This window comes from Mustela erminea, chromosome 13, assembly GCF_009829155.1.
Source record: "Mustela erminea isolate mMusErm1 chromosome 13, mMusErm1.Pri, whole genome shotgun sequence".
Taxonomy (NCBI): Eukaryota; Metazoa; Chordata; class Mammalia; order Carnivora; family Mustelidae; genus Mustela; species Mustela erminea.
Genome location: NC_045626.1, coordinates 74,050,628 through 74,066,873, shown reverse-complemented (window position 1 = coordinate 74,066,873; position 16,246 = coordinate 74,050,628). Strand labels below are relative to the sequence as shown.

Here is a 16,246-nt window from a genome sequence, read left to right as displayed (position 1 = left end):
GGGCACACTGTGACATGTGCCACACCATCTGGACTTGTCCGAGGAGCCAGGGAGGGACCAGAGGCCTCCCTTCCCTATCCCTGAGTCCTGTGGCCCCTGTGCCCCAAACCGAAAACGTTCTCGCTATCCCTCAAGCACACAGAAGCCCCTGCCTGTGGGTTTGCCAACAGCTGCCTTCTGAATCTTCATTTTGCTCGACCAGGCCATCCTGGGACACAGAGAGGCAAAAGCCCCCCAGACTCCACCCTGGCTTATGCTGAGATGCGGAATAAATGCATCAGTGTTGTTACCCGCCATATGCAGTGGTTAGGAGTTCCCTGGGCCTTCTGGAGACAGGGAGAGGGGTAGGAAGGGATTGTGTCTTCTCTCCTGTAACTGAGGCCGGCAACTCCAGTGAGAGCATCTGACCCCTATTTCTGGGGCAGAGTGTGGTGGGTAGAGGCTCCCTTGGAGTCAGAGTGACCAGCATATGAACCTCAGCAGGGTGACCTTGGAGTTTTCTGATGACCTTGGCTAGGTAGTCACCAATACCTCTAATTTCACCATTTCCTTGTCTGTTAAGTGGGTAGGAACTATGTCGTGTGGATTACATGGGGCTTGTCATGCATCTCAGGTCAGGCTGCTGCAGCAGAAGACCACAGATGGAGTGGTCTAAGCAGACATTTATTTCTTGCAATTTAGAGGCTGAGAAGTCCTGACAAGGTCAGGGTGCTCGCTGATTTGATTCCAGGTGAGGGCTCTCTTCCTGGCTTGTAGACCACTACCTTTTCACTCTTCACTGCTCTGATTTCTTCCTCTTCTTTTTTTTTTTTTAAATATTTTATTGACTTATTTGACAGGCAGAATCACAAGTAAGCACAGAGGCAGGCAGAGAGAGAGGGAGAAGCAGGCTTCCCGCTGAGCAGAGAGCCCGATGCGGGGCTCAATCCCAGGACCCTGGGATCATGACCTGGGCCAAAAGCAGAGGCTTTAACCCACTGAGCCACCCAGGTGCCCCCCCCTTTTTTTAAGATTTTATTTATTTATTTGTCAGAGGGAGAGAGAGAGAGCGCACCATGCCCAAGCACAGGCAGACAGAGTAGCAGGCAGAAGGAGAAGCAGGCTCCCTGCCGAGCAAGGAGCCTGATGTGGGACTTGATCCCAGGACACTGGGATCATGACCTGAGCCGAAGACTGCGGCTTAACCAACTGAGCCACCCAGGCATCCCTCTTCCTCTTCTTTTAAGGACACTAGTCCCATGCTGAGGCATCACTTTCATGACCTCATGTCACCCTAATTGCACCCCAGAGGCACCTCCTCCAAATACCATTACATAGGACTGAGGGGTAGGGCTCCCTCATGTGACTTGTGTGGACACAAGCATCTGGCCCATAACAGGATGTCTGCTTAGCATAATGCTGTGCACATAGTAAGTGAGAATAGTATTAATTACTATTTTCAGAGACAAGCCATTGGCTGAAGCTTCTAGAGCAGCATCAAGAGCCCGGGTTTAGATTCTGCTTCTGCCTGAATTCACTGTGTTCACTGTATGACCGTGGGCCAGTTGCTTAGCCTCTCTGATCTTCATTCTCATAAAAATAGAACCAAGGGCTTTGCAGAGGGTACAGTGAGTTGATAATACGATAAGCCTAGAATTCATTCCCTCGTTCAATCCTTCATTCTCTGGCAGAGAAGTGCTCAGAGGGATGAGGGTGAGGAATGTGATGGCGAGGATGCTGCTGGCAGCTTTGGCATTCTCTCCTGGCTGCCGTCACAAGGTACCACATCCCGGGGGTGGGGAGGGGCTTAGACAACAGAAATTTGATTTCTCACAATTCTGGAGGCTGGAAGTCTAAGATCATAGTATCAAGCGGGTTTGGCTCCTTCCAAGGTCTTCAAGGGAGGGCCCTAGGGGAGTCTTCATGTGGTCTTCCCTCTGGAGTGGGCTATGTTCACATTTCCTCTTACAAGGACACCAGTGGTACTGATGATGACCCACCTTAATGACCTCATTTTAACATAATTACCTCTATAAAGATCTTGTCCTCAAATAGGTCAATCACATGCTAAGGTACTAGGGTTTATGATTTCAGCATATGAGCAGAGGGCAGGGACACAGTTCAGCCCATAGCAGTGGAGGAGGTGATAGCCTGCAGGATCTGAAACGTGGGTAGAAGAGGTGTGACACAGAAGTGGTGCAGGTCTTTGAGCCCAGAGGGTAAAGTGAGGCCCCGAGGGACAGTGCCAGCCTGAGGACGCCTCCTAGTTGGTATCCCTGCCAGAACGTAAAGCTGAGGTATTTTCCATCCTGGCTTCCTTGTGTGGATGGAGCAGATGGTGCCTGGCAGTTTCTGTGTTTGCCACGAGGGAGGACACAGATAGGTGCAGGGTTGCCTGTGTCAGAGTGGTTCCAGCAGGCGACAGGCAGGTGGCCACCACCGAGAAGCAGGGGGACCTTGGTAGGAGGACTGCAAGCTGCCTAAGAGAGGGCTGGACCCTGGAAAGAGCTGAGGCTAGCCCCGTGCATGGTATGGTTAGCCGTGTTAGTGCTCACCCCAGAGCTGTCCCCACTGTGTCCCCACTTAGGGGTCCCCAAGGCAGGCAGCCTGGTGCCCCCAGGCATTCTCATGTGGGATCTGTGATTTGGGAAGACACACTCCCATACATTCCTCCTTTATCTCACACTCTTCCTGCATGACCCTGCGCACCCTAGAGGGCTGTGGGTTTCCTACATGTTGGGCAGGTGTCTGGCCCCAGCTGTGTGGCCGGCCACTGAACTGAATTCCGATTCTAGCGACCTGGAGTCAGTGTCAGATCCCACAGGTTTGGGGCCCAGTCCTGCAAGCCTGCCCCCCCACTTCAGATACAAGTCCTAGATTGTCTCCAAACCCCACACTTTTGGAATTTTTATGGAGGCTTCATGACATAGACATGATCAATAGTTAATTCAGTCTCCATCCCTTCCCCTCCCCCCCATTCCTGGAGAATGAGGGATGGGGCTGAAGGTTCCAAGCTTCTCACCATGGCTTGGTCCTTTTGGTGACCAGTCCCCTTCGTGACATGATCCAGGAGCCCACTAGGCATCACCTCATTAGAATAAAAGACATTCCTATCGTGGAGGAAATTCCAAGGGATTTAGGACTTCAGTGTCAGGAACTGGGGTCAAAGGTCAAATGTCAGACCAGAAGATGCTCCTAGTGCTATTATCACTTAGGAAATTACCAGGGCTTTATAAGGCCTGTGCCAGAAACAGGAGACCAAGACCAATAGAAAACACGTTTTTTATTATTTCACTGTCAGCAAACTCTTGGCCAAAGGACAGAACTGGCCCTCCACTTGTTTTTGTAAATAAAGTTTTATTGGAACACAGCCACACTCATTCATTTACATGTGGCTGCTCTCATGGCACAAGGATGAAGTTGAATCATTGAGACAGAGACCAGATGACCAGCAAGGCCACAAATGCTTACACTGTAAATCTCTACAGAAGAAGTTTGCAGACCCCGGCCCTTGGGCCTTGAGGTCCGTAGTTCTGGGTGCCGTGTCTGCCCCCAAAACTTCCCTCTTGTGCCAACTTGAGGAAGTGTCTTAGTCCATTTGGCCTGCTATAACAAAAATACCATATAGTGGGTGGCTTAAACAATGAACACTTATTTCTCATGGTTCTGGACATGGGGAAGTCCAAGATCAAGGTGCCGGTAGTTCAGTGTCTGCTGAGAACCTGCTTCCCAGTTCATAGATGGCTGTCTTTTCTGTGTCTTCACATGGCAGAAGAGGGAAGGGGGCTCTCTGGGGACTCTTTCATATGGGTACTGCTTCTGTCCTTGACCTCATCACCTCCCACAGCCCCTCCGCCCCATACCGTCACACTGGGGATTAGGATTTCAACATAGGAATTCTGGGGGGAATATAATCATTTAGTCTACGGCAAGGAGCGTCCTCCTCCCCAGAGTCTCTGTTTCTTCCTCTGTAAATGGGGAGACATTCACCCTGAATTGTCAGGATGATCCAATGAGGGAAGGCAGGCAGGAGAGCACTTTACAAACTGGGACACTCTTGGAACTTACTAGCTCTTCTTCTCTGCATTCCACTTGCTTATAACGCCCCCCACTTCCTCATCTTCAAGGCAGAGCCCCTTCTTTCCACACTGCCTGCAGCCCCGCAGGCTGCCTTTGGTGGCAGTTTCCTCTTCAAGATTGATTTTCATTCTTTTTAACCTGGTTTTACCTGCATTCATGTGTTGGATGAGCAGAGGAGTAGGGTGCAAGGACCAGAAGTGACTTGTTCAAGCAGCAGGCTGTCTGCATGATCGTTATTAAATTGCCACTGTTTATGGAGCACGTACCCTCTATCAGGAGCTATACTGAGTGCTCTTTCTCACCTCATGTAAACATCACTGTGGGAGGTCCACATTCCTCCCACAGATACTGCATGCCTACTATGTGCCAGGCATTCTCCAGGTCTCGAGAATAGGGCAGTGATTGACATATGTGGAATTCCTGACCTTGTAGATGGTAGAAGCCCATGAGATTGGAGATGCCCAGGACAAAATAAGCACCACGTGTAGCGGGTTAGAGGTGAGAAGCGCTCTGGAGAGAAATAAGCAGAAAACGAGTACGTTGAGTGTTGGGTGCGGGGAGGCGGGCAGTTTTAAGTAGCACAATCAGGGGAGGTGGCATTGAAGCACAGAGTTGAACTGTGTTGATCTCTGGGGAGAGAGCATTCCAGCAAAGCAAACAGCATGTGCGGAGGGCCACGAAATGGGCCTGCGCCCACATTGCTGAGCAGACCACAGGGAGAAGCGGTATGTGGACTGAGTGATGGGGACAGCTGGGGGAGGAGGTCAGAAGGTTGGTGGTGGGTTGAAGTTGTGCAGATCCTTGTGGCCCATGGTGAGGACTGGGGCTGTCATTCTCAGTGAGATGAGAGCCCTGAAGGGTTCAAAATATTCACTTATTTATACCATGTTAACACATAATATCCACACTTCTAAAAATTGTGGTAAAATACACAGAACATAAAATTTGCCTTCATCATCTTTTTTAAGTTCAGTGGTGTTAAGTAATTCACATTGTCGGGTAGTCAGTCTCTCTCCATCATACAAAACTACAACTCTGTACCCATTAAACAGTAATTGCATTAAGCCAGAATTCCCCGTGCCCTCCTCCTCCCAGCCCTGGCAAGTGCCGTACTTCTTCCTGTCTCCATGCACTTGACTACTCCAGGGGCTTCCCATGAGACCAAGTCTCTTTGTGGTTGGCTTGTTTCTTGGCATGATGTGTTCAAGTTCATCCATGCTGGAGTAGGTGTCTGAATGCCCTTCCTTTGTAAGGCTGAATTTCATTCCCTTGAACGTGTCTGCTCCATCTTGTTTATCCATTGGCCAGCGATGGCCATTCGGGTTCCTTCTACCTTTGGCCCTTGTACTTAATGCTGCCGTGAACATGGGTGTGCAAATCTCTCTCCCATACTCTGCTTCCAATTCTTTGGGGTGCCTACGCAGAAGTAGAATTGCTGGATCCTACAGTGATGTTCTGTTTAGTTTTTTCAGCAACTGCCCTACTATTTTCCTTAGGAAATACCTGATTTTATGTCCTGGTAGCAATGCCCAAGGGTCCCCATTTCTCCACATTACCACCCATGGTTATTCTCTGTTTTTGGATAGTAGCCCTCTTCTTGGGTGTGAGGTGGTATCCCATGGTGGTTTTGATTTGCACCTCCCTGATGATGAGAGAAGTTGGGCACCTTCTTGTGCACTGGTTGGCCATCCGTAGGTCTTCTCTGGAAGACATGTCTCTTAAGGTCCTTTGCCCATTATGGAATCAGGTTGTTTTTTGTTGTTGGGCTGTTTGGAATTCATCATCAATCTAGACATTGGCTCCTTATCAGATACACGATTTGCAAATATTTTCTCCCACTGCATGGCTTGCCTTTTTCACTCTATAGTGTCCTTTGATGTACAGATGTTTTTTACTTCGATGTAATTCAGTTTTTTTCACGTTACTTCTGCTGCCTTTCCTTTTGGTGTCACAGCCAAGAAATCATTGCCACAACCCAGTGTCATGAGTTTCTCTGCTATGTTCCTTTGAGGAGCCCCATGGTTTTTCACTCTTCTGTTTAGGTCTTTAACCCATTTTGAGTTGATTCTTGTGTGTGAAATAGGTGAAGGTCTCACTTCATTCTTCTGCATGTAGAGATCCAGTTTTCCTAAAAGCATTTTGTGGGAAGTACTGTCCTTTCCCCCCATTGAATGGTCTGGGCACCCATGCAAAATCATTTCACATATACTGATAGACATGAGGGTTTGTTTCTGGGTTCTCTATTCTTTCCACTTATTTTTATGCCATATCTCACTGTTTTGATTACCATAATTTTCTAAAGGTTTGAAGTCAGGAAGTGTGAGACCTCTAACTGGTTCTTCCTTTTCAAGATGCTTTGCCTATTCACGGTCCTTTGAGATTCCATACACATTTTAAGGATAGATTTTTTTTTTTTTCTGAAAAAAAGCCAGAAACAATAAGGGCAACAAAATGCCATCGGGATTTTGATGGGGATTACATGACACCTGCAGATGGCTTTGGATTTTATTGACAACGATATTCAGTCTTTTGATCTCTGAACAGGTGGGATGCCTTTCCATTTCTTTGCCTCCTAACAGAGTTCTCTCAGCAGATCTATTAGAGCTCTCAACACCCAGGCCTTTCCGCTCCTTGGTTAAGTTTATTCTTAAGTATTTTATTCTTTTTGGGGTGCCCGGGTGGCTCAGTGGGTTAAGCCTCTGCCTTTGGCTCAGGTTATGATCTCAGGGTCCTGGGGTCCAGCCCCACATCAAGCTCTCTGCTCAGCAGGGAGCCTGCTTCCCCCTCTCTCTCTGTCTCTCTGCCTACTTGTGATCTCTGTATGTCAAGTAAATAAATAAAATCTTTTTTAAAAAAGTATTTTATTCTTTTTGATGCTCTTGTAAATGGAATGTTGATACTTTTCTTTGGATTGTTCCTTGTCAATGTTTAGAACTACGGCTCATTTTCACATGTTGATTTAGTATCCCACAACTTTGCTAAATGTATTTATGATGGCCAACCATTTCCTTGTGGAATCTTCGGGGTTTTCTGTGCATAAGATTGTGCCATCCATCAACTGAGATCATTTTACTTCTTTCTTTTGGATTTACATACCTTTGATTGCTTTTTCTTGCCCTAATTCATCTGGCTGGAACTTCCACTGCTATGTGAAATAAAAGAGACAGGAACAGGCAGCTTTTTCTTTCTTGTTCTTGACTTTGCAGGGAAAGCTTTTTGGCTTCCACCATTGCAGTAATGGTAGCTCTATTAAGTTGAGGTAGTTTCTTGCTATTTCTTAGTTTAGTGAGCATTTTCTGAAGAAAGGGTGTTGGATCGCGTCAGATTCTTTTTCTGCATCAACTGAGATGCTGTTTTGTTTTGTTTTTTTCTCTTCATTTTGTTAATGTGGTATATTACCTTGGTTGGAATAGCTTGGAACCATCCCTGCATTTTAGCAGTAAATCCTAACTTGGTCACTGTGTGTTATCTTTTCCAGATATTGCCAAATTCTGTTTGCTAGTGTTTTGATGTAGATTTTGACATCAGCATTCATGAGTGATGTTTGTTTGTAGTTTACGGGTAGTATCTTGCCTGGCTTTGATTTCATACAACAAAAGTATCCCCTCTTCTTCAGTGTTTTTTGTTTGTGTGTTTGTTGTTTTTGGAAGAATTTGAGGAGGATTGGTGTTAATTCTGATGTTAGTTATTTGAGTCTTCTTTTTTTCTTAGTCAGTCTGGCTTAAAGTTTTGTCAATACAGCTGATATTTTTTAAGAACCCACTCTTGATTTTGTTAAAATTTCCCATCGTATTTATTTTCTATTTTGTTATCTCTGCTTCTTCTAGCCTTGGGTTTAGTTTGTTCTTTTTTTATAGTTTCTCATGGTATAACAATAGATTCTTGATTTCAGCTCTTTCCCGGTCTTTTTTTTTTTTTTTAAAAGATTTTATTTATTCATTTGACACAGAGAGATCACAAGTAGGCAGAGAGGCAGGCAGAGAGAGAGAGAGGAGGAAGCAGGCTCCCCGCGGAGCAGAGAACCCGATGCGGGACTCGATCCCAGGACCCTGAGATCATGACCTGAGCCGAAGGCAGCGGCTTAACCCACTGAGCCACCCAGGCGCCCATCTTTCCCGGTCTTTTAACATAAGCATTCCTGACTATAAATTTACCTCCTATTAGTGCTTTCTTTACATTTCATGTTATGTTACATGTTCATTTCCATTTGTCTCAAGGTATTTGCAAATTTCTCCTGTGAATTCTTTGACCCATTGGTTGTTTAAGAGTGTGTGGCTTAATTTCCACTCACAGGGCTGGTCTCTAGTTTCATGCCATTGTGATCAGAAAAGATACCTGGTATGATTTCAGTCTTTGAAGATTTGTTAAGACTTGTTTTGTGCCCTAGTCTGTGATATGCTCTATCCTGTATGAGCACTTGAGGAAAATGTGTTTTCTATTCTTGTTTGGTGGAGGGTAATGTATGTCTCTTAGGTCTAGTTAGTCTATAAAGTTGTTCAGGTTCTCCATTTCCTTATTGATCTTCTGTCTGGTTGTTCTTTTGACTTACCTTTTAACAAGATCCTTCTAGTCATGTTAAGATGAGTCTCTCAGGAGGTGGAGGCAGGGAGACAAGCGAGAGGGTGCAGTGTCAATCCAGGAGATACGTGACTTGGAGCAAGGCCACTTGGATCAGAGAGGTCCTGATGGAGAGGATGAGAAACGGTCAGGCTCTGGGTTGGCAGAGCCAACAGATTTTACTGACTCTGGGAGTTGGTCCTAGGTAAAGGAATTTGCCTAAGGTCCTACAGCTAGTAAGTGTTTGGGCTGGGATTTGAACACAGGCCTGTCTGGCCCCCAGTTCTTAGCTTTTAAAGAAACACTGTGTTTTCCGAAAGCACTCCTGTCCCAGCTGCCTGGAGCCCCCATTCTACTCCCAAGGGACACCCAGGTCTGGGTGCTTGGCAAGCCCCACCTGGCAGGTTCCACAACCTACTGGGTGGTAGGCCAGCATCACTGTACCCTGCTTTAGGGGAGCAAAGGAACAAAGGAGGCAGGTAGTGGGGGGCGGGAGGGGTGGCTAAATGCTCTGAGATTGTGTGGGCTTAATGGACTGTTGCAAAGGAACTCAGCCCCTAGAGTCAGACATACCTGGGTCTAACTAACCCTTGACTCTCCTCCTCATCAGCTTTGTGACCCCGGGCAGATGACACCACCCCTCTGTGCCTCTCTGTGCTCCCTTGACAAACAGGGATGTTAATGCTGCTGCTCTCTATTTACCCACAAATATGGTGACAGGAAAGCATATTTTCCAATTAAAATATTCTCCCAACGCAAAAGCCAGTCATGATCTTTCAAGCCATTTGTTCCTCAAACTGAATTTTATTGAGCACCTAAGATGTCCCCGAGCCATAACTATCCAGCAGTGTGCTCTCCCCTCATGAGGTGCGCAGGTGGGTGGGGAGGATGAAATCCATATAAATCTGATGGGGCTTAGCAAAGGAGCCACTGTGGGGGCCTTGAAAGCCAGGGAATTTATTCTCCTCAGCAGGCACTATTTTCGCAGACCAGAATAATTGTAAAAAGAGGGTTTAGAGAGGGGAGACGCATGCGCAGCTCTAACATTTACCACAGGCCCCTCTGTGCCGGGTTTGGTGCTCAGCACACGGTGAACATGACTTTGTTCTGTCTTCCCACAGCCCCTGGAGGCAGGTGCTATTCCTCTACGCCCTTTACCCAATGGGAATACTAAGGTTCAGAGAGGTGATGTGACTGGCCTGAGGAAGCACAGCTAGAAGCTGAAGGGGCCAGGGTATAGCTGCTGGTGCTAAGGTCGAAGAAACCAGTATAAGTCAAAAGTCCAGTTGTTGCTTCCTAGCCATGTAACCTTGAGTCAGCCTGTTTGCCTGTGAATAGGACCAGTTCCATGGGTTTGGCTGGACAGTTTTCAGACTTAGGAATACAGCTGGCAAAGCTCAGCTTGGGGGCGCTGAGCTCCAAGGTCAGCAGCTGTTCACAGGGAAGGTGCTAACTTGGACGCGTGGGGCAGGGACCCACAGAGTGGGATCTGGGATGCTCTGTGTTCTGCCTTCCCCTCTAGGAGGCAGGCAGAAGGAGGAGAGAGAGGGACATGTAGGGCCTGAGATTGCTCTCTGATGGGGGCATGGCTGAGCAGGCTCGGCTGAGGCCGAGGCAGAGTAGGCCACAGGCCAGCCAGGAAGCCCACAGAAGGGGTCATATTCAGAACTGTTCGCATCACCTCTGCATCACAGCGCGGTGATGTGGAGCTGGGACCGGCATTGGAGGTTATCTCTCCCAATCTCCTCAACCTCAAGGTGGGGAAACTGAGGCCCTAGAGAGGAGAAATGTTTTGCTAAAGTCCCGTAGTGGCTCTGGGCAGAGTGGGAACCAGGATCCAGCAAAGCAGAAGGGTGTTCAAGTCACCAGAGTGTCCCCTCTGTGAGCAGAGGCATAGTTGCCCTTTCAGCACTGGGTCCCCCATACCTGGTATATCAGTGGTGCTCAGAAAATATTTGTTGAGCATGTGAGGATGGTAGGAAGAGCACAGATCTGGGGATTCAGACTCAGCCTGGAATTCTGTCTCTGCTCTGGGCCAGCTCTACTTCTCTAGGCAGATCACTTCCCCTCGATGAGCGTCGGTTTCCCAAAACGATATCACAAACCCAGCTGGTAGGTGCCTGAACAGGGATTTAAACCTGGGTTTGCGGGACGCCTGGGTGGCTCAGTTGGTTAAGCAGCTGCCTTCAGCTCAGGTCATGATCCCAGGGTCCTGGGATCGAGTCCCGCATCGGGCTCCTTGCTCAGCAGGGAGCCTGCTTCTCCCTCTGCTTCTGCCTGCCTCTCTGTCTGCCTGTGCTCACTCTCTCTGACAAATAAATAAATAAAAAATCTTAAAAAAAAAAAATTTAAAAAAAAAAAAAAAAACCTGGGTTTGGCAGATTCCAGGGCTGAGTTGTCACTCTGCCTGATTCTGTTACATACTTTTGTTTTTCCTTCCAAAAATATTTATTGAGCACCTGCTGTACACCAGGCACTATTCTAGTCTCCGTGGATATAACAGGCAGATGAGGCCCTGCCCCCAGGGAATTCATGTCCTAGAGCAGGGAGATAGTAAGTAAATAACATGGGACAGGAATAGGATAAGTACCCAGAAGGAGCTATAACAAGGTGTGGATGGAGTCTTGGAGGGGGAGGAGGGCGGTCTCAGCTAATGGGGCCCAGGAAGGAGATGACATTTCTTGTGACACCTGAAAAGAACTGCCCTCCCTGCCATGCAGAGCACCCAAAAAAAATAATTCCATAAATTGTGAATTGTGACACTGTGACAGGCCTCAGGCTTTCAGAAGACTGTGAGGAGGGCATGGAAGGAAGGTAGTCAGCCAGCTGCCCCAGCTGGCCTGAGAAGGCCCAGAGAGGCAACACAGCCCTCTGGGGTGACCACACCCCAGGCGCATTTGGGTCTCCCCTTTCAGCTGCCTCTGCCTTCCAGGTGAAGCAGATCATGGAGGAGGCCGTCACACGGAAGTTTGTCCATGAGGACAGCAGCCACATCATCTCCTTCTGTGGTGAGTTCGCAGCCCGTGGCCTTGAAAATGGCTGCTTTCTCTGTGGGCTGCCTCAGGGGGAGTGGCATCCCCCCACGAGCGAGCGTTCTGACACTGCTTCTTTTGCTCTGTGACTCCATAGTTATTTGTAGGTTCCCAAGGGGCTCCATTAGGGAATTTGGAAACATGGAAAAGTCTAGAGAAGAAATGAAGCATGACCTCTGTACCCCATGGGGAGTTAATCACTGTTGATGCCGGAGGGACTGACTGCCTTCCCCTCCTGTGGGCTTAGAGCATGCTCACACCCGTAGTGATGCTGGTCTCTCATCTGACGAATGCCCTGTCCTCACCCTGCCTATGGCTATTGCCAAATAAAGGGAGAGGATGGATGGGCTTTAAAAATATAGGGAATTAGGAGCCATCAACCCCCCCTCCCCACCGAGGGATCACATCCAGCTGGCTCAGCAAAGGAGACAGGCCCAGGGGCTCGGAGCCTGACTCAGACTTCTCTCCTCGAACCAGCTGGGCTCACAAAGTTTCCAGAAATAACAATGCTGCCAGGTTCTTACTGTATTTACTCCGCAGCTATAAACGTAGGTTTTGTGTGTCCCCCAAATCAGGATTCAGCTTCTAATCTGTGTGTTCATGTAAGTAGGGGTGTTTCTCCCTGAAAAACCTTTTTAATTTGTGACTGGAGTGTCTTGGGAGAAAGGACATGCTATAATTCCCCTCTCTCGGTCTTGGCCTCCTGCAGAGGCCCCAGTGAGGAGACCTAGCTGGCCCTTCAGCTTCATCCCCACGGCTGGGCACACCACCTATGGGAGCACACGCCGAGACCTGGGAGCCCGCTGATGTCTGTTCAGTCCCTTTGCAGCCAGGCAGACCTGGGTTCAAATGCCTTCTCTGCTACTTGTTTTTTGGGTTACTTTGGCGAATTTTATTTTATTTTTTTAATGATTTTAATTTTATTTTTTAATGTGTTTGTTTAAATTACAGAGATAGGTATATTTGTGTACTTGCATTTGTATGTGTATACGTAGAGGTATATATATACACATTTATATGTATTTGTATACATGTATATATATATACACATAAATGTGAATTTGGGGATATTCTCACCTATTTTTTTTCTTTTGAACATCTCTCTTTGCAAAGAAAGTAATAGTCATGCCCATTTCAGAATGTGTGGCCATATCTACCTATTAAAGATTTAGAGGAATAGAAAGTGCTAAAAATCATGATGGTCGTCTAACTTCAACCACTGTTTCAGGATGAGAGAAGAAATGTAATGGCACTGAATAAGACCTGCAGGGTCTCCCTGAGATGTCTCTGATCCATTGTTCCTTATGGGCCATTGTCAGAAAGAATCAACCAAGACTCCAATGCCTAGATGATTAAATTGTTGTAGTAGAGACAAATGAAAAGTGTTGTGCGTATAAGCGAAAATGAAGCTGTGTAGAAGATGCTTACCCAGAATATTTTAAGCCCATAGGCAAATTAGACAATAGAGTGGAATCCATTTAAAGTCAAATAATTGCCAGGGCACCTGGCTGGCTCAGTTGGTAGGCACATGTCTCTTGATCTTGGGGTTGTGAGTTCAAACCTCGTGTTGGGCATGGAGCCTACTTAAAAAATAATAATAATAACTTTTTTTAAAGCCAAGTAATTGCTAATAACAACAACAAAATACCCCAAGACAAGTAGTTGAACCAAAACTTCTCAGTATTTTTCCTGGTGCACAGCCTGACCTTGGCCAGGCTCTTTATCCTCGGACTGCTGGTGTTTTCCTTGTGTGGAGTGACAGCAACTAGAACACTCACTTCACAGGGTTTTTCTAACAGGATTAGGGAAGGTAAACTTCAACACTGGTTGACACCCAGCAGATACCCACTAAGAAGTAGCTCTTATAATAGACTCCCTTTTCCCATCAACACTGACTATGCTCCTGTTACATAGCAAAGTGAGCTCCCCGTCTGCTGTGTAAGACAGGGCAGGAGAATACTTATTAGAAGCCTGCTGAAAGTACCAAAAAGAAGACTGGGGCCATCTGAATGGCCTACACAGGTACTGTTTTCCAGGAGGAAACACTAAGGCCCAGAGAGGGAAAACGATTTGCCTGAGGTCACACAGCAAGTTAGTGGTAGAGCACAGGTGACCACCCAGGGGAAACACAGATACTGGAAGACAATGACTGCATCCTCTCTTCAAATTTTTCATGGAAGCATAAGTGTTGTGAGCACACCTTGGGCTCAGGCCTGGGTTTGAATCCCAGCTCCCCTACTCATTTGCTAAGCTTACTGCTTAGAGCCTCAGTTTTCACATCTGAAAAATGGGGATTTTTCCCCCCTTTCTTGGCTGTGACAGAGGTAGAATGAGATGCATAGTGTTCGCTCTTACTGGAATCACAGTAATGATGTTGGTGTGATTCTTTAACCCAGAGAAAGCTTGACAGTCCTGTGGTCCAGTCCCTCTTCCCTCACTGCCAGGAGTAATAACTCATGTTTCTAAAGCACTTTCTATGTGCCAGATTTTACATGAAATGCTTTCCATGCATTTTTTCTCACCTCGTTCTCTTTTTTAAAAGATTTTACTTATTTATTTGAGAGAGGGAGAGAAAGAACAGAGAAAGAAGAAGAAGCAGACTCCTCCTGAGCAGAGAGCCCTATGTGGCGCTCAATCCCAGGACCCCGAGATTCACCACCAGACTTGAAGGCAGATGCTTAACCAACTGGGCTGCCCAGGCATCCCTTTCCACCTCATTCTAAAAGCAACCTTTTAAGAGACTTGTTCATACTATCCCCATTTCACAAATGAAGAAACTGAGGCACAGGGAGGGTAAGTAGTTGCCCAAGGTCACACAACTGGTTAGTATCTGGGAGAGGACATTCAACACAGACAATCTGACCTTGGGCAGTGAGCATAGGTTAACTGCTAAGCTCTTTTGTTCCCTTTTGAGGGAGTGGAAGGTAGGGAGGCATATCTGCCTTTCCTTAAGAGCCTTTCACGAATTTTGTGATTCTGGGGCCTGCAGCTCTCCAAGGTGCCTCTGTGTGACTGGAGTTCTGAGCTGGGTGCAGGGGAGTGTGGGCAGGGCAGGTCCTGCTGACTGACCATTGTGTTCCTACAGCGGCTGTGGAGGCCTGCGTCCTGCATGGGCTGCGGCGCCGGGCAGCTGGTTTTCTGCGCAGCAACAAGATTGCAGCTCTCTTCATGAAAGTGGGCAAGAACTTCCCACTGGCCGAGGAGCTCAGCCGCAAGGTGCAGGACCTGGAGCAGCTGATCGAGAGCACGTGAGTGTGGAGCATGGGGTATGGTCAGGGCGGGCCTGCGGAGGATAGTGCATGCTCCTCCCTGAGCTCTGCAAGCACCCCTACCTCCTGGCACTCTATCCAGTCTCCTTTCTGCTCCCCAAACCTGCCAGACTCTTTCCTATCCCAGGGCCTTTGCACATGCTGTACCCATCACCCAGTTCACACACCCCCATCTTCCATAGCTAGTTCCTTGTCATTCAGGCCTTCCCCCAGTTAAGGGTAAATTCCAGCCTTCACCCCATTTATTTTTTAGATCATCCCCCTGTTTATAGACTTCCCTGTGGTTATCACCACCTCTAATTATTCATTTATTTTTTTGCTTGATACTTGTCTGTCTCCCCCACTGGACTCTGAACTCCATGAGAACAGGCAACTAAAATCTGTTATTCCCCATTATGTCCCCAGTGCCTGGAGATTGCCCAGCACCCCAAATGCTCTAGAAATGATTGTTGAATGAGTAAGTGCCTCTTGGAACCCAGACCCCATTCTGAATGCAGGGAGAACAAAATTTAATGAAACTAATATGGTCACTGTCTGCATGGACCGCGTGTGACACTGAGGCAACCATTGAAGAGGAGCAGTGACTTCATTCATGCATCTCAAGGCTGATTGTGTTCGTTGCTGGGAGACTCATGGCCTGAGTGTGTATATATGAGCGCCTTCCACCAGAGTCACCCCCAAAGTCCCAACTGTGCAGCCAAAGCCTCCATCTGGGGCCTGGTCAGGGATGACAGATAAGTTTCACCTCCAGTTCGTGTTACAGGCCACTGGAAAGACCTTGTTTTGAAAGATTCTGGAGCTGCTATTGGGTTTCATGGGAAAGAATGCGTGGATCAATTAGCCATGTCTGTTCCGGGCAGGAGAAGGGAGAGAGAGGCACATAGGCCATGTTCGCCTTCTCTGCTGTGTGTGATCACTCCACATCACTGGATGGGAAATGGCCCTTGCCTTGCCTTCCAGGCCATGCCAGCCCAGTGCTTCTGGACAGAACTGCATGATGGCCAGCATGTGGCTTTGGTGTTGCCAACTCCTGTTTTGGAATCTGACTCCTCAGCCACATGGTCTTCAGGTGCCTTCCAATCCATCTACTAAATTCCCAGGTGTTTGCTGATAACTTTAAAGGGATGGATTTCCATGGGCCTTCCATAATATTGGGAGAGACTTTCTAATGGAGGAATTAGAGATACCCATGCCAGGTGGTAAGCAAGAGCCATTCATTCATTCATGCAGTCACTTATCCATGGTAGATAGAGGGGGAAAAGAAGGAGAGAGAAAGAGAGAAGGACAGAGGGGAAGAGAAGAGAAACATCACTGTAAGAATCTGGCTTG

At 47.5% G+C, this 16,246-nt stretch overlaps 1 protein-coding gene across 7 annotated transcripts in view; it reads left to right on the top strand.

Moving 5' to 3' along the window:
• Positions 1-16,246, top strand: part of SGSM1 (small G protein signaling modulator 1) — an 89,523-nt gene that overhangs the window by 19,399 nt on the left and 53,878 nt on the right. For all 7 annotated transcript variants that reach the window (XM_032310004.1, XM_032310001.1, XM_032310002.1 and 4 more), the window contains exons 3-4: positions 11,549-11,624; positions 14,734-14,896. In XM_032310004.1, the coding sequence (XP_032165895.1) occupies positions 11,549-11,624; positions 14,734-14,896 (239 nt within the window). The remainder of the gene's footprint in view (positions 1-11,548; positions 11,625-14,733; positions 14,897-16,246) is intronic.